General features: G+C 44.2%; 1 protein-coding gene across 1 annotated transcript in view; it reads right to left on the reverse strand.

Annotated features, from left to right (window-relative positions):
* Window positions 1-26,063, reverse strand: part of LOC117521153 (receptor-type tyrosine-protein phosphatase mu-like) — a 467,264-nt gene that overhangs the window by 354,274 nt on the left and 86,927 nt on the right. Inside the window, exon 2 of the mRNA XM_034182503.1 lies at window positions 18,753-18,875. Coding sequence (XP_034038394.1) covers window positions 18,753-18,875 — 123 coding nt within the window. The remainder of the gene's footprint in view (window positions 1-18,752; window positions 18,876-26,063) is intronic.

Raw genomic sequence — 26,063 nt, forward strand, 5'->3', positions numbered from 1 at the left:
TTCACAGGGTGGAAACTGCTATTTTGAATTTAATTAACACACTATCAAAGTATGTAAGGTTAGAAAATGTGTTACTCCCATTCCTATTAACAATAAACCTTTTTACAGCCAGAAAATACAGCAAATACAGTGAAATACTCCCATGCTCATAACTCAACTTCACTCAACAAACCTCATGTCAACTATCTTTCTGAACATTTTATTTATGACATTTCATATTTGTAGTATTCATTTCTTGTGTAAGGTTATATGGGGCAGGAATAATGCGAGTAGGGCATTCCAAACACAGTACCATGGAAAATCTCCTTTTTCACAGCCCAGTGACGGTAGGTATGAATGTTCATTGCTTGTAAATAATATAAATAATATAATTTGTGTGCCTGTGAGCATGTTGGTCTACAAATGAATTGTTGTCAAGCACACTGCCTGCCTCATCAGCATCGGCACCATAAACCAGCTCAGACATGGTCTGGAGTTGGATCTCAGAGTTTTCTGCCATAAACAATTCTAGTGCTGCAGCTTAGCTAAAATTTACATAGCAATTTTTCATTTTGTGACTAAAGCACCAAATTTGGCACACATATTGGGCACATATCGCCCATTAATTATAATGGGCGATTTTAACATCCACATAGATGCTGAGAATGACAGCCTCAACACTGCATTTAATCTATTATTAGACTCAATTGGCTTTGCTCAAAATGTAAATGAGTCCACCCACCACTTTAACCATACTTTAGATCTTGTTCTGACTTATGGTATGGAAATTGAAGACTTAACAGTATTCCCTGAAAACCCCCTTCTGTCTGATCATTTCTTAATAACATTTACATTTACTTTAATGGACTACCCAGCAGTGGGGAATAAGATTCATTACTGTAGAAGTCTTTCGGAAAGCACTGTAACTAGGTTTAAGGATATGATTCCTTCTTTATGTTCTCTAATGCCATATACCAACACAGTGCAGAGTAGCTACCTAAACTCTGTGAGTGAGATAGATTATCTCGTCAATAGTTTTACATCCTCATTGAGCACAACTTTGGATGCTGTAGCTCCTCTGAAAAAGAGAGCCTTAAATCAGAAGTGCCTGACTCCGTGGTATAACTCACAAACTCGCAGCTTAAAGCAGATAACCCGTACGTTGGAGAGGAAATGGCGTCTCACTAATTTAGAAGATCTTAGCCTGGAAAAAGAGTCTGTTGCTCTATAAAAAAAAGCCCTCCGTAAAGCTAGGACATCTTACTACTCATCACTAATTGAAGAAAATAAGAACAACCCCAGGTTTCTTTACAGCACTGTAGCCAGGCTGACAAAGAGTCAGAGCTCTATTGAGCCGAGTATTCCTTTAACTTTAACTAGCAATGACTTCATGACTTTATTTGCTAATAAAATTTTAACTATTGGAGAAAAAATTACTCATAACCATCCCAAAGACATATCATTATCTTTGGCTGCTTTCAGTGATGCTGGTATTTGGTTAGACTCTTTCTGTCCGATTGTTCTGTCTGAGTTATTTTCATTAGTTACTTCCTCCAAACCATCAACATGTCTATTAGACCCCATTCCTACCAGGCTGCTCAAGGAAGCCCTACCATTAATTAATGCTTCGATCTTAAATATGATCAATCTGTCTTTATTAGTTGGCTATGTACCACAGGCTTTTAAGGTGGCAGTAATTAAACCATTACTTAAAAAGCCATCACTTGACCCAGCTATCTTAGCTAATTATAGGCCAATCTCCAACCTTCCTTTTCTCTCAAAAATTCTTGAAAGGGTAGTTGTAAAACAGCTAACTGATCATCTGCAGAGGAATGGTGTATTTGAAGAGTTTCAGTCAGGTTTTAAAATTCATCATAGTACAGAAACAGCATTAGTGAAGGTTACAAATGATCTTCTTATGGCCTCAGACAGTGGACTCATCTCTGTGCTTGTCCTGTTAGACCTCAGTGCTGCTTTTGATACTGTTGACCATTAAAATTTTATTACAGAGATTAGAGCAGGAGTGGCCAAGTTCGGTCCTCGAGAGCCACATTCCTGACACTCTTAGTTGTCTCCCTGCTCCAACACACCTGAATCCAATGAAAGACGCGTTAGCAGACTTTTAATGAGCCTATCATTATCATTATCATTATTATTATCAGGTTGTCCTAAAAGTTCCCTGAAAAGCCTTCAGTTAGTTCAAAATGCTGCAGCTAGAGTACTGACGGGGACTAGAAGGAGAGAGCATATCTCACCCATATTGGCCTCTTTTCATTGGCTTTGTTATGTGGGCCGCTGAAGAGGAGGTACTGCTGGCCCACCACCACCAGAGGGCGCCCTGCTTGGAGTGCGGGCTCCAAGCACGAGAGGGCGCCAGACCCAGAAGAAGTGACAGCTGTCATTCATCCTCTGCACCAGCTGTCACTCGTTCATCATCATCATCATCACCATAAAGGCCGGACTGCAACTCCACCTCCTCGCCGAGAAATCGACTACTGAAGAGGTAATTTCTCTGCTGACTCATACGTTGTGTAATAATCTGAACTTCTGTTGCAGCCGTTTTCCTGGTGTCTTCCTTATCTGTGGGATTGGCGTTTGGTGTGACAGCGACGGCCTCGCCTCACACCCCAAACCAGATAAGTGGTTAATCAGGAGCTGCACGAGTGTGTGATTGGAGGTGGAGGTGCTCCCTCCTAACTGTGTGCAGACTGTGGATTACTGAGTGTGCGGACTCACACTCATTCATCTTGTCTCTGCTTTCTGCCAGCAGTACCAGGGTCGACAGCCAAAGACAGAGGCCACCTGGGGACTCGGGACTTGGCGGCTCCAGTGTTCTTCAGACCGTTGGTGGTGGAAGCCGTGTGGGACGCGGCTTCTCTCTCGTCGGGGGTCTTCTATCTTCGAGCCTGCCCACACGTCACCTGGTGTCAATTGACTTTGCAATTTTGTGCACTTTAGTTGTGTATTATCACAACATTAAATTGTTACTTTTTGGCTTATTCATTGTCCGTTCATTTGCGCCCCCTGTTGTGGGTCTGTGCTACGACACCTTCCCAACAGGATTTCTCGGCCATCGTCATGGATTCCGAGGGGTGTCAACCCGAGCTTGACCGGCCAATGGAAGAGCCAGGAGCGCAGGCGTCAGCGGGAGGCGTGTTGAGTGAGCTGCAGCAGATCTTAACCGCCTTCACGGCTCGGTTAGATTTAGTGACCGAGCAGAATGTTCTCCTTAACCGGAGGGTGGAGGCTCTCACCGCCAGGGTGGAAGCGCGCGATCAGGGCGCTGCTGCAGCCACTCCTCTCGCTGGTCCTGGGCCTGTAACAGACGTTCCACTGGTCATTCAACGACCCCCCCCCACCGTCCCCTGAAGCATACATAAGCCCTCCGGAACCGTACGGGGGCTGTGTTGAGACGTGCGCAGACTTCCTCATGCAGTGTTCGCTCGTCTTTTCACAGCGCCCTGTCATGTACGCGTCAGACGCCAGCCGGGTGGCTTATGTTATTAATCTGCTTCGAGGAGAGGCACGCGCCTGGGCTACGGCGCTTTGGGAGCAGAATTCACGGCTCCTAATGTCTTATGCTGGGTTTGTACGGGAGTTCAAACAAGTGTTTGACCATCCCAACAGAGGCGAGACCGCTTCGAGCGTGCTGCTGTCAATGAGACAGGGGCGCCGCAGCGCAGCCAAGTATGCAGTTGACTTCCGCATCGCGGCAGCGAGGTCCGGCTGGAATAACGTTGCGCTCCGCGCCGCCTTCGTAAATGGACTGTCTCCGGTCCTGAAGGAGCACCTGCTGGCTAAGGAGGAACCGCGGGATTTTGACAGGCTTGTCGATTTGGTTATACGCTTAGACAACCGTTTGAATGAGCATCGTCGGGAGCAGGCCGGGGGGCGTGACCGGGCACGAGCCGTCCCTCCCCCTTCCGGTTCCGAAAGGGTGACGTCGTCCCCACGCTTCACTGCCAGAGAGCTCCGTGTGGCTACAGCTCCCCCTGCTGAGGAGGCTATGGACACGAGCAGGGCCAAAGTAAAAACAAACGTCAGACAAAGGAGGCTGGCCCGTGGGGAGTGTTTTGTCTGCGGCTCTTGTGAGCATATGCAGAAGGACTGCCCCAAAACGGTCAAACTACAACGCCCATCCTTAGAAACTGGGCTAAGGGTGGGTCATAACACGCACGCGGGGAAATCCCGCAAATCTGCATGAATCCCAGTAACGATCCGTTGTAGGGATTTAACCCTTCACGCCCCAGCACTGGTAGACACGGGGTCGGAAGGGAATCTGCTGGATAGCAGATGGGCAAAGGAAGTAGAGCTCCCCCTGGTGGCTCTGCCGGCACCATTGCAGGTGCGAGCACTAGATGGCACCCTGCTTCCATTAATCACACATCAGACACAGCCAGTGACCTTGGTTGTGTCTGGGAATCACAGGGAGGAGATTGTGTTTCATGTAACACCTTCTACCTCCCGAGTGATTTTGGGATTTCCATGGATGGTGAAGCACAATCCCCGGATAGATTGGCCGTCCGGGGTTGTGACGCAGTGGAGCGAAACCTGCCACCGGGAGTGTTTAGGATCCTCGGTTCCTCCCGGCACGACGGCTAATGAGGAGGTTAAAGTCTCCCCCAATCTATCGGCGGTGCCAAAGGAGTACCACGATCTTGCTGACGTTTTCAGCAAAGATCTGGCGCTCACTCTTCCCCCGCACCGACCGTACGATTGTGCCATCGATTTGGTCCTGGGCGCTGAGTACCCATCCAGTAGGTTGTACAACCTCTCACGTCCGGAACGCGAATCAATGGAGACCTACATCCAGGACTCTTTAGCTGCCGGGCTGATCCGGAACTCCACCTCCCCGATGGGTGCTGGTTTCTTTTTTGTGGGCAAAAAGGACGGCGGACTCCGTCCATGCATTGATTACAGAGGGCTGAACGAGATCACGGTTCGCAACCGATACCCGTTACCTCTGTTGGATTCAGTGTTCACGCCCCTGCATGGAGCCCAAATTTTCACTAAATTGGATCTTAGAAACGCGTACCACCTGGTTCGGATCCGGAAGGGAGACGAATGGAAGACGGCATTTAACACCCCGTTAGGTCACTTTGAGTACCTGGTCATGCCGTTCGGCCTCACTAACGCCCCCGCGACGTTCCAAGCTTTGGTAAATGACGTCTTGCGGGACTTCCTGCATCGGTTCGTCTTCGTATATCTGGACGATATACTCATCTTTTCCCCGGACCCTGAGACCCATGTCCAGCATGTACGTCAGGTCCTACAGCGGTTGTTGGAGAACCGGCTGTTTGTGAAGGGCGAGAAGTGCGAGTTTCACCGCACTTCTTTGTCCTTCCTGGGGTTCATCATCTCCTCCAACTCCGTCGGCCCTTATCCGGCCAAGGTTGCAGCGGTGAGAGATTGGCCCCAACCTACAAGCCGCAGGAAATTGCAGCAGTTCCTCGGCTTTGCAAATTTCTACAGGAGGTTCATTAAAGGCTACAGTCAGGTAGTTAGCCCCCTGACTGCCCTGACCTCCACCAAGGTCCCCTTCACCTGGTCGGATCGGTGCAAAGCCGCGTTCCAGGAGTTGAAACGCCGGTTCTCGACTGCACCAGTTCTGGTGCAGCCTGATCCTGATCGCCAGTACATAGTGGAAGTGGACGCCTCTGACTCAGGGATAGGAGCTGTGCTGTCCCAGAGCGTGGAGGCTGATAAGGTTCTCCATCCTTGTGCCTATTTTTCCCGCAGGTTGACCCCAGCTGAACGGAACTATGATGTCGGCAATTGGGAGCTCCTCGCGGTGAAGGAGGCTCTTGAAGAGTGGAGACACCTGCTGGAGGGGGCGTCGTTGCCTTTCACGGTTTTCACGGACCATCGGAACCTGGAGTACATCCGGACCGCCAAGCGGCTGAACCCCAGGCAAGCCCGCTGGTCTCTGTTCTTCGGGCGCTTTGACTTCCGGATCACGTACCGCCCCGGGCCCAAGAACCAACAATCGGATGCATTGTTCCGGGTGCACGAAGAAGAAGCCAAAGCGGGGCTGTCGAACCCCACCGAGATCATCATCCCCGAGTCCACTGTCGTGGCCTCCCTCACCTGGGACGTGGAGAAGACCGTCCGGGAGGCCCTGGCAAGGAGCCCGGACCCAGGGACCGGCCCCAAGAACAGAATGTACGTCCCACCAGAGGCAAGAGCTGCCGTATTGGACTTCTGTCACGGGTCCAAGCTCTCCTGTCATCCTGGAGTGCGTAGGACCGTGGCAGTAGTCCAGCAGCGCTTCTGGTGGGCGTCCCTGGAAACCGACGTCCGGGACTACGTCCAGGCCTGTACCATCTGCGCCAGGGGCAAGGCAGACCATCGGAGGACCTCGGGACTCCTCCAACCCCTGCCGGTGCCTCATCGCCCCTGGTCTCACATCGGCCTGGACTTCATCACGGGCCTCCCGCCGTCCCAGGGCAACACCATTATTCTCACGATAGTGGACCAGTTCTCCAAGGCGGCCCACTTCGTGGCCCTCCCGAAGCTCCCGACGGCCCAGGAGACGGCAGACCTCCTGGTCCACCACGTCATGCGGCTGCATGGGATACCATCGGACATTGTATCAGATCGTGGTCCCCAGTTCTCTTCGCAGGTGTGGAAGAGTTTCTGTAAGGAGCTGGGGGCCACCGTGAGTCTCTCATCCGGGTACCACCCCCAGACAAACGGCCAGGCAGAGCGGGCTAACCAGGAGTTGGAATAGGCCCTTTGCTGCGTCACCTCCGCGCACCCGGCGGCCTGGAGTCACCATCTGGCCTGGATCGAGTATGCCCATAACAGCCAAGTCTCATCTGCTACCGGCCTCTCCCCTTTTGAGGCATGTTTGGGGTACCAGCCCCCATTGTTCCCGCTGGTGGAGGGAGAGGCCGGTGTGCCCTCGGTCCAGGCCCACCTCAGGAGGTGCCGCCGGGTGTGGCGGACCGCCCGCTCTGCCCTGTTAAAGGCCCGGACGAGGGCCAAGACCCATGCAGACCGCCGGCGTTCCCCGGCCCCCACATACCAGCCTGGGCAGGAGGTGTGGCTCTCGACCAAGGACATCCCTCTCCGTGTTGACTCCCCAAAACTAAAGGACAGGTTCATCGGACCATTTCGTATCCTCAAGATCATCAACCCGGAAGCTCCAACTCCTGGCTTCACTGCGGATTCACCCTGTGTTTCATGTGTCCCGTCTTAAACCACACCACACCTCGCCCCTCTGTGCTCCGGGACCTACGCCGCCTCCTGCCCGGCTCATTGACGGGGAGCCTGCCTGGACAGTCCGCAGGCTCCTGGACGTCCGTCGTAAGGGCCGGGGGTTCCAATATCTGGTGGACTGGGAGGGGTATGGACCTGAAGAACGCCCTCCTGGCCGATTTTTACAAGAGACATCCGGACAAGCCTGGTCGGACGCCAGGAGGCGCCCGTTGGGGGGGGGTCCTGTTATGTGGGCCGCTGAAGAGGAGGTACTGCTGGCCCACCACCACCAGAGGGCGCCCTGCTTGGAGTGCGGGCTCCAAGCACGAGAGGGTGCCAGACCCAGAAGAAGTGACAGCTGTCATTCATCCTCTGCACCAGCTGTCACTCATTCATCATCATCATCATCACCATAAAGGCCGGACTGCAACTCCACCTCCTCGCCGAGAAATCGACTACTGAAGAGGTAATTTCTCTGCTGACTCATACGTTGTGTAATAATCTGAACTTCTGTTGCAGCCGTTTTCCTGGTGTCTTCCTTATCTGTGGGATTGGCATTTGGTGTGACAGCGACGGCCTCGCCTCACACCCCAAACCAGATAAGTGGTTAATCAGGAGCTGCACGAGTGTGTGATTGGAAGTGGAGGTGCTCCCTCCTAACTGTGTGCAGACTGTGGATTACTGAGTGTGCGGACTCACACTCATTCATCTTGTCTCTGCTTTCTGCCAGCAGTACCAGGGTCGACAGCCGAAGACAGAGGCCACCTGGGGACTCGGGACTTGGCGGCTCCGGTGTTCTTCAGACCGTTGGTGGTGGAAGCCGTGTGGGACGCGGCTTCTCTCTCGTCGGGGGTCTTCTATCTTCGAGCCTGCCCACACGTCACCTGGTGTCAATTGACTTTGCAATTTTGTGTACTTTAGTTGTGTATTATCACAACATTAAATTGTTACTTTTTGGCTTATTCATTGTCCGTTCATTTGCGCCCCCTGTTGTGGGTCCGTGCTACGACACCTTCCCAACAGGCTTCCTGTTAATTCTAGAATAGAATTTAAAATTCTTCTTCTTACTTATAAGGTTTTGAATAATCAGGTCCCATCTTATCTTAGGGACCTCATAGTACCATATCACCCCAATAGAGCGCTTCGCTCTCAGACTGCAGGCTTACTTGTAGTTCCTAGGGTTTGTAAGAGTAGAATGGGAGGCAGAGCCTTCAGCTTTCAGGCTCCTCTCCTGTGGAACCAGCTCCCAATTCAGATCAGGGAGACAGACACCCTCTCTACTTTTAAGATTAGGCTTAAAACTTTCCTTTTTGCTAAAGCTTATAGTTAGGGCTGGATCAGGTGACCCTGAACCATCCCTTAGTTATGCTGCTATAGACTTTGACTGCTGGGGGGTTCCCATGATGCACTGAGTGTTTCTTTCTCTTTTTGCTCTGTATGCACCACTCTGCATTTAATTATTAGTGATTGATCTCTGCTTCCCTCCACAGCGTGTTTTTTTCCTGATTCTCTCCCTCAGCCCCAACCAGTCCCAGCAGAAGACTGCCCCTCCCTGAGCCTGGTTCTGCTGGAGGTTTCTTCCTGTTAAAAGGGAGTTTTTTCTTCCCACTGTGGCCAAGTGCTTGCTCACAGGGGGTCATTTTGACCGTTGGGGTTTTTCTGTAATTATTGTATGGCTTTGCCTTACAATATAAAGCGCCTTGGGGCAACTGTTTGTTGTGATTTGGCGCTATATAAATAAAATTGATTTGATTTGACATATTCTAAATTAAGTAATGTTTATTTTCAGATGTGGAGGCATCCTGAAGCTGACCTTCAATGACCTACAGGGGTCAATGAATAATTACACAGGGGTCAAAATTTAAAAATGTTCCAGTCATATTGAAAGGTATATCATATTTGTCTGATCATAAATGTTCCAAAAAGGTATAGTTTGGACTATCTACGACTGAATGTTATGGATTTATGGTTTTAACAACAGCAAGAAAGGATGACAAAGGTCACTTTCAGTTTGTACAGGGGTCAAAGGTTAAAGCTACTATAATTTTGGTAAAAAGTGATGCATATTATTGGTTGAGTTAATAGGGTTTTAAAAAGGAATATTTTGCACCATCTGTCATGCTTAGTTATCATCTTACAGGGTAACATATGTCACATGTCATAGAATCCAATAGACGTCAACCTTGTTTGACCTTTACTCTGAAGACAAAACATTGAACACAGACCAAAACTATTCCATTTATTAATCCTATTAGTTCAACCAATAATTAGCAACACTTCATTACCAAAATTGGCGCAAATTCAACTTTTCACCACTGTACAAACTGAAGTTGACCTTTGTCATCGTTTTTGCTGTTTTTACCCCATAACTCCACAACACTGAGTCAAGAATAGTTTAGCTATACCTTTTTGGAATCTTTATGATCTGACAAATAATATGATATACCTTTCAATATGATTGGAACATTTTTAAATTTTGACCGCTGTGTAATTCTTCATTGACCCCTATAGGTCATTAGAGGTCAGCTCCAGGTTGCCACCAACATCTAAAAATAAACAGTTAATTTAGAATGTGTACCATATTTCATGCTTTAGTCACAAAATGCACAATCATTTTGTGTATCTGCTGCACTACAACAAATTACCAATCTGACAGTCTGCTGGTATCCACAGCATGAATGGACATCAGTGCATCATAATGTCAAAAAACAGAACTGAATTGAAGAAACTGTAAGAACAGAAGTAAAAAAACATAAGGTCAAATCACCCTGAAGTCCTTTGGACAAAGAGGCATTAAGCTAACTAATTTGTATGAATTTACTTGAAAGTGTTTACCCTTCTTGTCGGGGACACGGGGATTTAGTCGGACGTTCCAACTTATCATGGCCCGATAGTCACCCAGAGAATGTCCAAACCAAATTTCAGACAAATTTATTGTAGAGTTTTAGAGAAAATCAGTCAACATTCATTCTCTATATCTGCTTACTCCAATCAAGGGTCACAGGGGGCTGAAGCCAATCCCAGCAGACATAAGACAAGAGGTGGTACACTTTGAAAAAGATGCCAGTCTATTGCAGGGTCACATATAGACAGACAAAAACATTCACACACTTCTACGCTGAATTTAGAGTTACAAATTCACTTAACCTGCATGTGTTTGGCAGTGGGAGGAAACCAGAGCACCCAGAGGGATCAACAAGAATACTTCACACAAAAAAGACCAGGAGGGATGCGATCCCACAAGCTTCTTGTAAGGCAGCAGTGCTAAGCACTAAGCCACCAGCAGACAGTGACTTTTCTATTCTTTCTTTTTTTCTTTTTTTTTACCCTTCTGGGGGCCTTGAGAGTCATTAAAGGTCAAAGAAAATCTTCATTGATTCAAGGAACCTGTATGCAGAATTATAGAAAAGCAGCAATAAATTGAGAAATGTGCAAGATATCATTTTAGCCAATTTTGGGACCCTTAGAATGATTCAAGGAAAAAAACATTTTTCTTGCCTGTAAGCAGCATCTGAAAGAATCTTATTGCAAAATTAAAGAAAAAAAATGATTGAATGGATTTACTGCAGTAAATCAAACATTGTGGGGAAAATTGCATCTTTTGCCCTTCTTGGGGGCCCTGGTTAGCCCACAGGGTTTCAGACTGAAAAGTCCAACATACCGTGACAGGACAGTACCCCAAGGATTGCTTTAAGCAAATTCCAGAAAAAGTCTATGAACAGATTTTGAGAAAATCATCGGACAGCACCCAGCGCATCAAGCATGATGCCATTAGTCCAATGGACCTTGGTCCAAAGAACTAAAACCTATGGCAAAAGAAAAACAAAACACCACACAGTACCAGAATGGGGCTGACCGTACTTATCACTGCGATGAGTCACTAACTGTCTGGAGATGAGGTGGACGTTCAAAACTATCAGGACCTCGGCTGCCTCAGGCAAGACTCAAGGCTCAGCACATCTCAACATGCAGTTTTAAGCAGAACACGGAAAGAATTACCCCGATATATCAAGAGTCAAGGATGGAGTATACACCAAGTTTGCCCTGAGTTGCTTTGTGTTTCATCAGCGTGGGCATGGAAGAGGCCAAAGGGGGTTGCAGTCCACCGGGTTCTGGACAAAACTAGTTCTCTGGAGGTTTGTTGAGTGGTACGCCGACCCGGGAGGAGTCTGGGTTGAACATGGCCAGGCTGAGAGAAATCAGCTGAGGTGCACCGAGGTGTCGCTATACTAGGAGTTAGAGTAGCTTTAGTAGAACTCCTTTGTGTATTGTCCTATTTTGTTCTGGGATTTTTCTACCACATAAATAACAATGGGGAGTTTGACACACTTCAATTCCACTATGCATTCTAGACGTATGCACTAAGACCATCAACAAATACTGATGCTGTCAGAAGGGTGTCCAGGTCCATTCTGTCAGGCTGAATGTGAGTTCCACTGCTGCGATGGATTTATTATTATTATTATTATTGTCCGGGACAGATGAGACTTGTTGATATTAACAGGACTGACAGTGACAGCTCTGCCAGAGGTTTCTCCAGCTGGCTCCGCAGAAGGCACACACATTGAGAAGCGCACACGCAGAGCCTCAGAACTAGGGTGAACCGCCTTCAAGGAGCCAAGACGTGCAATCAGGACTGAGCAGAGGGAAAAACAAGGCTGCTCTGTCCAGACATGGCAATTAGGCAGGGAGCAGATCGGCGTAAACAACCCAGAGGGTTTAGGCGCTGCTCGTGCTGCCACAAAGCCTGTTTTTTTCCCTTGTTGCGTTTCATTTTGTTCTTCCCTTTTGGTACTCTTTTATTTAAATGTGGGGTTGAAATGGGGCCATTATGGTTCTTGGCTGCAGTCCGTGCTCTGCAGGATGACAGAGCCCTCAGCAAACTAACGTCAAACGCTGTATGGGGCCTCTGTGCGGTTACCGGCTCACTGCAGTGAAAAGTACCCTGGGTCTGAATGCTTTCACAGGCCTGCCATACTACAACCCCAATTCCAATGAAGTTGGGACGTTGTGTAAAATGTAAATAAAAACAGAATACAATGATTTGCAAATCCTCTACAACTATATTCAATTGAATACACCACAAAGACAAGATATTTAATGTTCAATCTGATCAAACTGTTCAAACTTTATTGTTTTTGTGCAAACATTTGCTCATTTTGAAATGGGCGACAGGTCTGGACTGCAGGCAGGCCAGTCTAGTACCCGCACTCTTTTACTACGAAGCCACGTTGTTGTAACATGTGCAGAATGTGGCTTGGCATTGTCTTTCTGAAATAAGCAGGGACGTCCCTGAAAAAGACGTTGCTTGGATGGCAGCATGTGTTGCTTCAAAACCTGGATGTACCTTTCAGCATTGATGGTGCCATCACAGATGTGTAAGTTGCCCATGCCATGGGCACTAACACACCCCCATACCATCACAGATGCTGGCTTTTGAACTTTGCGCTGTTAACAATCTGGATGGTCTTTTTCCTCTTTTGTCCAGAGGACACGACGTCCATGATTTACAAAAACAATTTGAAATGTGGACTCAGACCACAGCACACTTTTCCACTTTGCGTCTGTCCATTTCAAATGAGCTCAGGCCCAGAGAAGGCGGCGGCGTTTCTGGATGTTGTTGATGTATGACTTTCACTTTACATGGTAGAGTTTTAACTTGCACTTGTAGATGTAGCAACAAACTGTGCTAACTGACAATGGTTTTCTGAAGTGTTCCTGAGCCCACGCGGTAAGATCCTTTACACAATGATGTTGGTTTTTAATGCAGTGTTGCCTGAGGGATCGAAGGTCACGGGCATTCAGTGTTGGTTTTCGGCCTTGCCGTTTACGTGTAAAGTTCTCCAGATTCTCTGAATCTTCTGATTATGTTATGGACTGTAGATGATGGAATCCCTAAATTCCTTGTAAGTGCACGTTGAGAAACATTGTTCTTAAACTATTGGACTATTTTTTCATGCAGCTGTTCACAAAGTGGTGATCTCCGCCCTATCTTTGCTTGTGAACGGCTGAGCCTTTTGGGGGTGCTCCTTTTATACCCAATCATGAGTGTCCTCAGTTCCCAAATGCTTATTGAGTGTTGTTAGAAGGAAAGGTGATGTAACACAGTGGTAATATATTATATATATATATATATATATATATATATATATATATATATATATATATATATATATATATATATAGGAGGTCTGTTAGAAAACTATCCGACCTTTTTATTTTTTTTAAAAACTATATGGATTTGAATCATGTGCTCTTGCATCAACCAAACTTGAACCTTTGTGCGCATGCGTGAGTTTTTTCACGCCTGTCGGTTGCGTCATTCGCCTGTGGGCAGGCTTTGAGTGAGCAGTGGTCCACCCCTCTCGTCGGATTTTTATTGTGAGGAAAATGTCTGAACGATTTGGAGCTTTGCTGCATCAAATTTTTCCAGAAACTGTGAGAGACAGCCTGGTGGACACCATTCGGAAGATTCAGACAGCTTTCAGGGACGATTCTATGGGGATCACACAGATTAAGGAGTGTTACAACCGGTTTAAAGACTGCGCACCGCGCGGCGCTCCGGTGGCGATCGACAGGCTGAAATGACCAGATCATTTCCAAACTGAACGCTGTGTTGATCCGGGACGTCATCTGACTTCTACAGAAATGTCAGAAGATGTGAACATCAGCACTTTTTTGGCACATTCCACTGTTACAGGAGTTTTTGTCATGAAAAGACGTGCAGAGGAATTCGCGTGTCGGGACAGAGCCACTCATGGCGCGGGACAAAAAGCAACGCAGTGATGAAGCCTCACAGGACATGTTGTGGCATGTCCAGCTCGTCCACAATTTCTCGGAATAGTCATATATCGGATAGTCATATATTTGTGGTTTGTTGGTCAAAAAGTCCAGAATCCATGAGCAGAGAGTGGTGGCTAAACCCAGGCTGTTGGGAGCTTATTGTGTTAAAGGTGACAATAACATCCTGGCAAATAATAATGCTTGGATTCAATAAAAGTAAATTTGATCAGTTTTGTGAAATTTGAAAGGCTGTACAGCTAAAAAAAACAAAACAATTACATTTTATATTTTAAATTATGTGATTGTTCACACATTGGAATTTTACAGCTCATGAGTGAATTGTGCCATTTATTGTTAAAAGATTGCTAAAAGCTATCAAGTTACAAATCTGTATTTGTATTTACTTTAATAATTATTTTAAATTTAAGCTCTAATTGACCATCTCTACAACTCAAAATTTTGTTGTTTGAGGTAACGCTGCTGTCTATAGGGATGCTATTTCGTTCCATTTCGATCTTGATGCAGCAGGTCTGGTAACAATCTGTTATGTGAGCACGATAAGGTCGTTTTGTGGAGATTCATAAGTACAGGTTGAGAGTAAGACAGCAATCAGCGGCGAGATAGCTTTTGCACCAGCGCGGGTTTCATCTAAATGCATTTCTACCCATCAGCCCCCTCTTTCCTGTATCCCTAAAACAATTTCATCCGTCAAGTACACTACATTTCACATCCCTTTCAGTGTGGTCAAAGAGGAAAGATTACAATTCCGCTCGGCAGGTTGAGTGCTCAGACTGAGAAATGGAGAAAGAGCTGCAACCTGTTAATTACGTGCAATTCAAGATGCATAGCAGAAAACAACCCCGTCTGAAGGGTGCTCCGTCTCGGAAGCACAATCAGAGATGCCGCTAACTACATGTAGACAGGGGATTTTAATCAGATATGGTTAAATTTAGACCGTGCACGAGGTGTTAATTTGCAGGTCAAGGCTTTTCCAGATTTCGCTGTAACCTTTGTCCAGCATCTGTGTGTCCCGGCATTAATCAACTGCGACGGAAAAAGTAGACACTTCCCCCACCGTGGAAAGCAATTTCTCCGAGGTGGTTCAACACACATCAAGCTGATATACACACAAACAGGTCCGGGCACTGGCTGCTGCAAATTAGTGAGGCCTGCTAATTAATTCCCCCTTTGTCACTGTGGGGACCCAATGCAATCTATCTGTGATGCAGCCTTTGTGAGATTAGACATCAGATAGGAGACGAAAACAATATCCATTAGTTTGCAACGCTACCTTTGGTATAACATAAGACAAAAAACAAAAAAACAAAAAACACAAGTCATTCCATTAGTCTAATTCCTTAGGTGCCTTCTGCTTGGTGGCAGCGATATCTCTGCATTTCAAATCAAACGAAAGGCGATCAATGGAACATTAAAGAGATAAATTGAGTGCGACACACACCAATATGCAAGGAGAACTTTTAATGAATTTCAATATGTGGTTGGTCCAAAGGCTTCTTTAATTAAAATGGATTTGAGTGTTCTGATAAAATGCATAATTTTTGTCGGACTGTGTGGCCGACACTAGTGCAGCTCCATCAACATGCTGCCAGACGATGAGATGCACTGACATTTTGTGCGTCAGTGATAAAATTAAAGACATAAATCACATTGGAAGTCTAAAGAATGTGAAAATATTCCTCTTAAGAGTGTGCTTTTGAAAAATTAATTATGAGAGTAAAAGAAAGCATCTAACATGAGCACATTTGAACTGAATATTTTTCAGGCACAGATTTTTTTTTTTTTTTTTTTCTTTCTTTAAAAACATCTTAATAAACTTTTTCAAGTCAACTGAACTATTCAAACTTTCACTCTTTGGACCAAGTTGGATGGTGATTGTGTGAAATTACTTGGACCTTGAAAGATCTGTATGATATACTTGAGCAATGTAATATTTATTATTTATTTAGAGCTTCCAGTGAAGTTTTTCAGCACAATTTATTTCATCTGTTGTCAGGATTCAACGTATCAAATGGAATTTTCAAACTGGCAAATCAGCGAGCAGCTGATCCTTGTCCAGATGTGGATTTTGGAATGTATGTGTGTTTGTGTGTAGGAACATGAAAAATAGGGAATCTGCATTTTCCTGAGGGAAACGTTTAACAACCAGCAAACTCTGTGTAGCATATGTGCACACCACAGTGTGTGCTGTTGCTTAGGATGAGGACTTTTAAATTCCAGAAATAAGCAAGATCGACAAATAAACATGAGTCTTGAAATTGATGACCATCATATTACCTCTGTAAGTGTGGCACTACCGCTGTAGCAACCGTCACCAAGCTATCAATACCTGCTAAAGTGCTAAAGGTTCTAATATACAAATTCAAGAATATTATAATTTCAGTCAGCTTCTTAGATGGTCCATTTGTGTGATTAACTGCACAATAAGCTGTACTGTCTCACATGTTTCTAAAAAAATGCTCGGAAAAGACAAACACGGTCAAACCCCCAGCCGCTAGAGGTTACTGCCAGCAGGGGCCTTTGCCTGGTAAGCTAACTGTTACTTAAAGAGACCACACCACTAATTATTAATAATTTTATATCTTAAAATAGCTTAAGCTTATGAGTTATATAAAAATCCATCCCATATAGTTGTCACAAACGGGAAAACTACCGTATCCGTGTGGTCTTTCCACGCAAAATTCTACCTGAGCGGCTGGGCGGATGCATGAGCGTGGGCAAATATTACACTGATCTGAACACCCACCCCTCCAAATATTTTAATGAAATGTCTGATTTCATCACAAATAACTCACTCATTTAGGGCCAGGTATTGTCAGATACCTGGCACTCACATACTGATGATCATATGTAAGATCATCACGGAATGCGTCACATTTTCATGATGCAGTCAAGTTTAGTTCACTATATTTAACCCTACCCTTGACTGAAGCCAACCTCCCCCCGTCCCCGATCACCCCAAATTTTGTCATATCTTCATGAAAAGGTATCACAAACTAATAGATTCACTTTTTCTGATGACATCATAAACTGGCATGAGATCCAGTTCCATCATCTTGTGACTAGTAAAGTAAGTCCCTTCGGCTGCTCCCTTGTTTGCACTTGGGGTCGCCACAGCAAATCCAAGGTGAATCTGCATGTTGAATTGGCACAAGTTTTATGCTGGATGCCCTTCCTGACGCAACTCCTCATTACATGGAGAAATGTGGCAGGGGTGGGATTTGAACCCGGAACCTTCTGAACTAAAACCAAGTGCATTAACCACTTGGCCACCACCCCTGCTTGTGACTACTACAGATTAAAAAAAAAAAATGCATTCATGTGTAAAATAATTAATGATTTTTTTTATTATTTTTTTTTTTAAGTCCCCATGCAAAAGAATAGTTATTCTGGGTCACCCTGTAGATTTACAGAATTCAGGAGAGACCAGCCAACATGGATGACATCATCACAGGGAAGACATGGAAGCAGCAAGAAAATCCTTGTGAAAACTCATTATTTTTTGGTTTTTGCAATGGGTTGGGGTCACAGAATTTATTTAAATTAGGGTGGGCATTTAAGCAACTTTCATTTAAAAGGGGGGTGGCAGATGTCGAATGGGAGTGTTCTGACGCATCAATATGGAAGCAATAGAGATCAAACTGGTCTGTAAACATGTTTACATCTGTGATAAAGTTGGAGAATATAACATGGGTTTCTATGGAGATTGAGTTGGTTTTAGAACCAACATCAAGTGGCCATTCAAGGAATTACAGAATTTGGCACTTTTGCATTGGCTTAATTTTTCAGTGCTAGAGGTTGGAGGCTTGCATTAAAAAAATCAGGACATGATTAAATACAATAAACTCATCAAAATTTTCCACCATTCCTACGGGTAAAATCTCACTGGGCTGCGACATTGTGCAAACGGAGGGAAATTGCTTGATTTTGCATGATGCTCTTCCCTCGCTTGACCCGCAGGGCGTTGCATGTAACTGGATTTTGAACAGTTCAAACCTGGCGAGGTGACACCAGTCCTTGCCACACAGTCCCACACACTCCCAGAGTGTGAAACTACATTGTAAGTGATTGGCAAAGTCATTGTGATTTCCACAGCGTCTATTCACATAACAGCAGGATAAAACCATCTGGACACTTTGTGTGCAAATGTGTCATCATTTCAGCCACAATTGACTTCAGAAATCCGTAAGAGTGCTGTGCGGCATTCAAGTGGCACTCCCACAATATGTATGCAGACATCTTTGCTGCAAGTCTGTACGAAATACGGACGACATTCGGACGACATGCGTTGACGTATTAGTACCACTTCAATGAAATACCAAGTGCGAATCTCATTTGCAATATTTGATCTCTAATTTGCATCTCCAGCTGCTCTCCAGCAGTCGCAGCACAGTGAGATTTGACCTTAACCATTTTTCATGCTCTGCTGCCCCCATGATTTACGGTGGTGCAGCTCAGTTTTGTTCGTATCTATAAGCTTTCAGAAAAAGGACACAGTTACAGATAAACTGAACACGGCGTGCAAACAGAAGGTAAGTCCATATTTAACATGGAGCATAAATGATGAGCCTTAAGCTTGAAAATCTATAATGACATACTTTCAGATTTATCATCTTAATAGCAAATATGTGCTCCTAATGAGGGAATATTCTTCTATGTAAAATGAATCTTTGCAGCTTCCTGCATTTTACACTTTGTCAACTTGGCCTATTTGACTATTTTATTCTCTGTGGTGACTGAACGATGATTCTCATTTGTATCACTTTCTTTACCTGAAGGCATCCACGGATCTGACGAAGGCTTGTCTCTGGTGTTGGCCTGCTCCCAGTCAAGGTCATCTTCTCTGCCTTGACTGTACTCGCACGCCGCCAGCGACTTTTCAAAGTTACAGTTGCCTGCAACAAAAAGGAAGAAATTTATATGGTTATACAGTTTTTCCATTAACTCGGTGCCTAAATGAATGAATATAGAAATTAATTTCTCCGGCTTTTTTTCCCCAGTGGTATTCATAACGCAATATGCCAGACAATGAGATGCATTTAAGTGAGACAGAGTGAAGGATTACTGTAGCAGGCGAGGCACAACATACATTACCATCATTAGCAACACGGCAGCCCAATTTCACAATGACAAGTATGAAGTGTCCAAACTCCATCATCGTTAGGCATTATGTTCCCGAACTGCACCACCATCAGGGATAAATTGATTTATTTTCCTGCTGGCCACAGAACTTTGCTGTTCATGCGCCCTTACTCCGCGGAGCGACTATAATCCTTTTTACAAGCTGCTTGCAAAATGACAGCAAGCAACCATTAGGGCCAAGCTTCAACCAGGCTTGGCATGTGATCGATTAATACAAATAGCCCTTTATTCCTCACACCTTAAAGGCCACGCAGACAATGTGAGACTTGAACTTATATCCCTGCAAAGTGCTTTTCAGTCCAATCATGGATCTACAAGAAGAGGAGGGGAGAAAAAAAGGATGCTGGTACAAATCTGGCATTCCTACTATGAGAAAACCTGTAAAGTAAAGCTGGATTTTACAACGTAGGAGTGACTCGTGTTTGACTGCGTGAATCTGGAAGTGTTGGCTTGCACATTGCTAATAAGTTTCTTATTACAGATGACATACACATTTTATTGCCTCTGGGGATGTCCTTTCAGCCAGAATCTATGTCGGGCCAAAACCAATATCTCATCTCTCCGCTCCCTCTGACATTCTGCTGCATAAAGGCTATGAGCCGGGGTTTTTGTTTTCCAATTTATCTCTCTGCTGACATTTACGGTACACGTGCAAATAAGTGGCCAAACGAGGAGAACACGGGATAATTAATATCCAGCTCCACGGGGCAGCTGCTAATGATAGATTTGCTGCTTTGTCTGGTTTTTGAGGGGGTGGACGTAGAAAAGGGAGTGATTGCCAAAGTATCATTACACGGGTAAAAAAAAGGTTCAGAGGTTACTGGCATCCTGGCAAGCAATTTGTTTGGCTTTTTAGCTAGCAGCGGTCGTCCTTGCTTAGCATTTCACGTGCAGCGCCACGCAAACTAAAAGTGTTAGCTACTGTGTGAAATGTCAGAGGGCAAAATAAATGCACGGTGGAAGACCCAAAGACACAGAGGAGTCTACATAACCCATGTTTTCAAGTAAATAACACAAAACAAACAAGTGTTGAGAGAGAAAAAAAACCTCTTTAGCAAACAGTGTTTTCGACATTTGTAAGTTGTGCTGCAGAGGATTGTGTAATCTTAATCATAGGTTTATAACACTAGAACTGATAAATAATGAAGCTGAAGTAAACACTTTCACTAAGAAACAGCTGAACACAACAGATTAGAAATAATTTGCTGAATAACTCAGTAATTCTAGGAAAAACACAAACTGAAACTTGCATTTTCATCTAATTTTCTCTTTTGTAAAATTACAGCAGACGCACGGCAGCTGCATTATCAACTGTGTATGTTAATGACAGACAGTTTTGTTTGAATTTGACTTGTTTGCTAGCCAGCTAGCACCTGCTGCTATTTCTGCATATTCAAACTTTTTGCAAAGGTTCAAAGGTCAGTGAGACATAAAAACATCTCAGAGCTGCAGCAGGGTTGATGGTGGTATCATGCATACATGTTTGAACTTTACGTCCCGTTCACATTTTGTTAACACTGTCATACCACTTTGCAATGGGAAAGTTGTGCTATGCTATTTGTGCTATTTTTGTGTATTTGTTGCTGCCCCCCAGAGGTGAACAAAAGGCGAGCAGAGGCCGATGTGCTGCAGCAAAGTAGTAAAAACCTGAAAAAGGTCCCTGGATTTTCAAAAATATGTGTTTGAAGGTAAGCAATACCACTTTTGGCTTATTTGACTCTCAGAGGTGATTGAGAAGTTTTGAGTCTGACCAATAAAAAATAGGCCGTGATTCTCCATCTTTTGCACTCTGAGAAACCAACATTTCCTGAGAATGTGTTAGGTTGGACTCACTGGGTGCAATGTTGAAACATGTTGGTTTGTCAAACCTCTCAATCTTCCCTCGTATCATGGAAATGTTCCTGAATGCTATCGTAGCCTGTGTATCGAGATACGTCCCGGGTTGTGGTGTTAATTGTTAATTAGCTTTAGAAGAATCAAACCATTTGACCAAAAACAGAAAACCTGTCTTGTAAATCTGCTTGAGAAGCCATCAGATATAATGCCAAAAGGCCTTTGAGCAAGGCTTCAAGCCTCCGCAGACTCAAGTGGATCTGATCCATGCACACAAGTAGCTGTAAGAGAAACTCTAGACGTATGAAGGCGTTACTGAAATACAGTGTGTACTACACGGCCAGTCAATAAAATGTGGACTCGGTGCCAAGCTGTAACTTGGAGAGCATATTTTTGAACCTTTGGTTGCGGCGTCACTGGGACTGGCTTTGTTTCATCAATATTTTGACTCAATACTTCCAAGATCCTTTCGCCTTGTGCCGCCCACCTGCCTCTCACAGCATGGCGGAGCTCGCACAAACCCAAAGAGGTGACTTTTATTGGTGTTTGGTATTCAAATCGATGGCACTGGTTAAAAGAGAAATGGATTCCGAGTCAGTGGGTGATGGGGATGAAGGTAGAGTTTTGAACGTGGAAAGGCAAAAGCCATATAAAATAGTTTGGGTTTTTTTACTTCAACCCTGTGTTTAATAATAAATCAGATGAGAGGAGTGAGATTTCAGTTTGAATCTTCAAACCCTTCCCAAACATTAAGAAGTTCTGTCCTATTAATGATTCTCACGTTGCTCAGTTAATTTGAATATAAAAGGCATTAAGCAGAAACTACTTTGGTTTCAGTCGACTACATTTTCAGATGGTGTCTACAAATATGCTGTAAAGTGGAAATTAATAAAACAATACTGCAATGAATAAAGCAAATACTTTAATGATCAACTGCAGTTCGAATCATTTCCTCAAAGCCACGAGCAACACTTTAATCTGGATATTCAGCGGTAATGTCAGGAATAGAAACAAAGACGATTAAACGACTTTAAACAGAGAATAAAACTCTGTTATCTCTCATGATTTCCTAATGATTCTCTTTGAGATTATTTGATATGAGAGAACAGCGGGTGCAACAACACTGTCGTATTTTCAGCAACGCAGTTCAGAATTGTTAAAAAACAAAAAACTCCTACTCTGATTGTGGTTTTTCATCGTTAAAACTCTGGAAGTATCATCTATATTTATTCCTTTGCTAAACAATTTTGTTACCAATAAACAGGTCAGGGCCACAGAATAAGCAATAAATCAACTTTGATTTCCCCCCCATCAGCCTCAGCATCAAACTTAAATATCGATATGTTCTCCAATAATGGGCGCAACTTATTAACTCGATGTCGTGTCACTGCAGGGATTCAAATGTTAATGCATCAACTTCTGCATTTAATGTGTCAGATATGCTGCAGGTGTGGCTCAAAAATTAAGAATGTTAGATGTTCACAAAAATCTATCATCCTCAGTGATACAACCCCAATTCTAATGAAGTTGGGACATTGTGTAAAATGTAAACAAAAACAGAATACAATGATTTGAAAATCCTGTTCAACCCATATTCAGTTGAATACACCACAGAGACAAGATATTTAATGTTCAAACTGATAAACTTTATTGTTTTTGTGCAAATATCTGGTCATTTTGAAATGGATGCCTACAACATGCTTCAAAAAAGTTGGGACAGTGCAACAAAAGACTGGGAAAGTTGATGAATGCTCAAAGAACACCTGTTTGGAAACAGATGAGTGTCATGATTGGATATAAAAGGAACATCCCAAAAGGCTCAGCCATTCACAAGCAAAGATGGGGTGAGGATCACCACTTTGTGAACAACTGCATGAAAAAAATAGTCCAGCAGTTTAAGAACAATGTTTCTCAGTTTCAATTGCAAGGAATTTAGGGATTCCATCATCTACAGTCCAAAATATATTCAGAAGATTCAGAGAATCTGGAGAACTTTCTACACATAAGTGTCAAGGCCGAAAACCAACAATGAATGCCCGTGACCTTCGATCCCTCAGGTGGCACTGCATTAAAAACCGACATCATTGTGTAAAGAATCTTACCGCATGGGCTCAGGAACACTTCAGAAAACCATTGTCAGTTAGCACAGTTTGTCGCATGGACAACTTACACATCTGTGATGGCACCATCAATGCTGAAAGGTACATCCAGGTTTTGGAGCAACTCATGCTGCCATCCAAGCAACGACTTTTTCAGGTACGTCCCTGCTTATTTCAGCAAGACAATGTCAAGCCACATTCTGCACGTGTTACAACAGCGTGGCTTCATAGTAAAAGAGTACGGGTACTAGACTGGCCTGCCTGCAGTCCAGACCTGTTGCCCACTGAACATGTGTGGCGCGTTATGAAGCGCAAAATACGACAACGGAGACCCCGGACTGTTGAACAACTGAAGTCGTACATCAAGCAAGAATGGGAAAGAATTCCACCTACAAAGCTTCAACAATTAGTGTCCTCAGTTCCCAAACGCTTATTGAGTGTTGTTAGAAGGAAAGGTGATGTAACACAGTGGTAAACATACCACTGTCCCAGCTTTTTTGAAACGTGTTGCAGGCATCCATTTTAAAATGAGCAAATATTTGCACAAAAACAATAAAGTCTATCAGTTTGAACATTAAATATCTTGTCTTTGTGGTGTACGAGGTCTATTAGAAAAGAAACCAACCTTTTTATTTTTTCAAAAACTATATGGATTTGAATCACGTGTGATTGCATCAGACAAGCTTGAACCTTCGTGCGCATGAGTTTTTCACGCCTGTCGGTTGCGTCATTCGCCTGTGGGAAGGCTTTGAGTGAGCACTGGTCCACCCCCCTCGTCGGAATTCCTTTGTCTGACTTCTTCCTGAGAGACTGGCACTTTGCTTGATCAAAATTTTTTCTGAAACTGTAAGGCACATCCAAGTGGACACCATTCTAGAAATTCAGACGGTTTTCGGTGAAAATTTTAACGGCTGATGAGAGATTATGGAGTGTTACTGTCGCTTTAAGGACTGCCCACGGAGCCCGACGGCGCCGCGCCCCGAGCCGCCATCGTCAGCCTGTTTCGAGCTGAAAACTTCCAAATTTAAGCCTCTGTTGACTCAGGACATCGTGAGAGAACAGAGAAGTTCAGAAGAGCTCGGGATCAGCATTTTATCCGGACATTCCACTGTTAAAGGAGATTTTGTAATGAAAGACGTGCGGACGGATTCGCGCGTCGGCATGCAGCCGCTCATTGCGCGGCACCACAACGCCACAATGCGACGCAATCGCACGTGATTCAAATCCTTTTTTTTTTTTTTTTAAATAAAAAGGTTGGTTTCTTCTCTAATAGACCTTGTATTTAATTGAATATAGGTTGAAGAGGATTTGAAAATCATTATATTCTGTTTTTATTTACATTTTACACAACGTCCCAACTTCACTGGAACTGATGTGGTATAAAAAAAATAAATAAATATGCCAGAGACTCTGTAGCCACCAGTGTTGTATAGTAATGAAGTAAAAATACTTCACTACTGTACTTAAGTACATTTTGGGAGACTTTGTACTTTACTTGAGTTTTTTAAATTCAGCTTACTTTCACTTTTAATTCACTACATTTACGACCTTAATTGTATACTTCTACTCAGATACATTTTCTATGCACCAAGTTGTTACTCGTTACAAAAAACACACACGAAAAAAGTTGTGTTTTCACCCAGAGACACCACTGATTACTAGTGACTGCAACAAAGTCAGTCCGATTTGTCATGAGGCATGTCCGATAGGCTTTTTTGCAGTTGCGCACTTGGGGGGTGTTTATCAGGAAAATGATAATTTCTCTCCATTAATTACAGACCTGCAGCGGGTCTGTAGTCAACTTTTCTGCAGAGCGGCTTTGCTTTGAACCTTGAACCAATCGAAGCAGTGATTCGCAGGTCGAAGCAGTGCTTCAATCTATGATTCATGGATTTTATTTCGCTTTATCCTAATTTTTTCCCACTAAGACCCTGAAGAGCATATGTCTGTGAGTAATATTTAATATTTTATGTTAAACCGACCTGTTATGGTCTTCTGAAACAGTTGATAGATGTATTTTATAACTTGAAAACAAGACCGATGCTAACGCATTAGCATGTCTATGGTGTTTTCAATGTTAAAGTTAGCATTAAGCTGTTCGCATCAGTACATTTGTGTTGATTTGTTTTCTGTATAATTAATGGCTCAGCGTTCATTGTCGTAAAAGAGTCAAATTGTAATTTTTTAAATTTATTTTTATTCATATATTATAGCAACAACAATAATAGTCTACATAATAGACAATAATAGTCAATAATAATAGACTAATAATGTTACAATACAATTTTAGAGAGAGACAAAAAGAACCTAATGAAACAAAACAACAAAAAAAATAAAACCATCTAGCAATGAAAATAAATAAGTACATATAGAAATAAATAACTGTTTCCTGTGAACACCTAGTTCAGTACATCATTCGCCTGTGAGCATGCCTTGTGGAAGGAGTGGTCCCGCCCCGTCGTCGGATTTTCATTGTCTGGAAATGGCGGAATGATTTGGGGGTTTTTTCAATCAGAATTTTTTCAGAAGCTGTTAGAGACTGGCACCTGGAAACCATTCGAAAAATTTATCTGGCTTTCGGTGAAAATTTTACAGGCTTCACAGAGAATAAGGTCTGTTAGTACAGCTTTAAGGACCCCTTTAAGGACCCCTTTAAGGACGCTCGGTGCACCGCGCTCCGAGCTGTGACGACACGGCACAAGCCACCGGACCATTTCTAAACGGATGGCTGTGTGGAGCTGGGACCATCGTGTGCTCTTTCTCTGGTTATCACAAGAGCTGGACATCAGCCATTTTCTGGCAGATTTCACTTTTAACGAGAGATTTTGTCGCAGAAAGCCGCACGGAGGCTTCGCGCGCCATGACCGATTTGCTTTGGAAGCGAGACAAAGGAACACCTCCCATTCAGCGTGTCAGAGTTTGGACATGCCTATCTCAGCTTTCAATGCTTACCAGTCGAGTGAGTTATAAGAGAACTTGTGGAGAGCTGGGCATGTCCGAACTTGTCCT

The sequence above is a fragment of the Thalassophryne amazonica genome, chromosome 12 (genome assembly GCF_902500255.1).
Source record: "Thalassophryne amazonica chromosome 12, fThaAma1.1, whole genome shotgun sequence".
Taxonomy (NCBI): Eukaryota; Metazoa; Chordata; class Actinopteri; order Batrachoidiformes; family Batrachoididae; genus Thalassophryne; species Thalassophryne amazonica.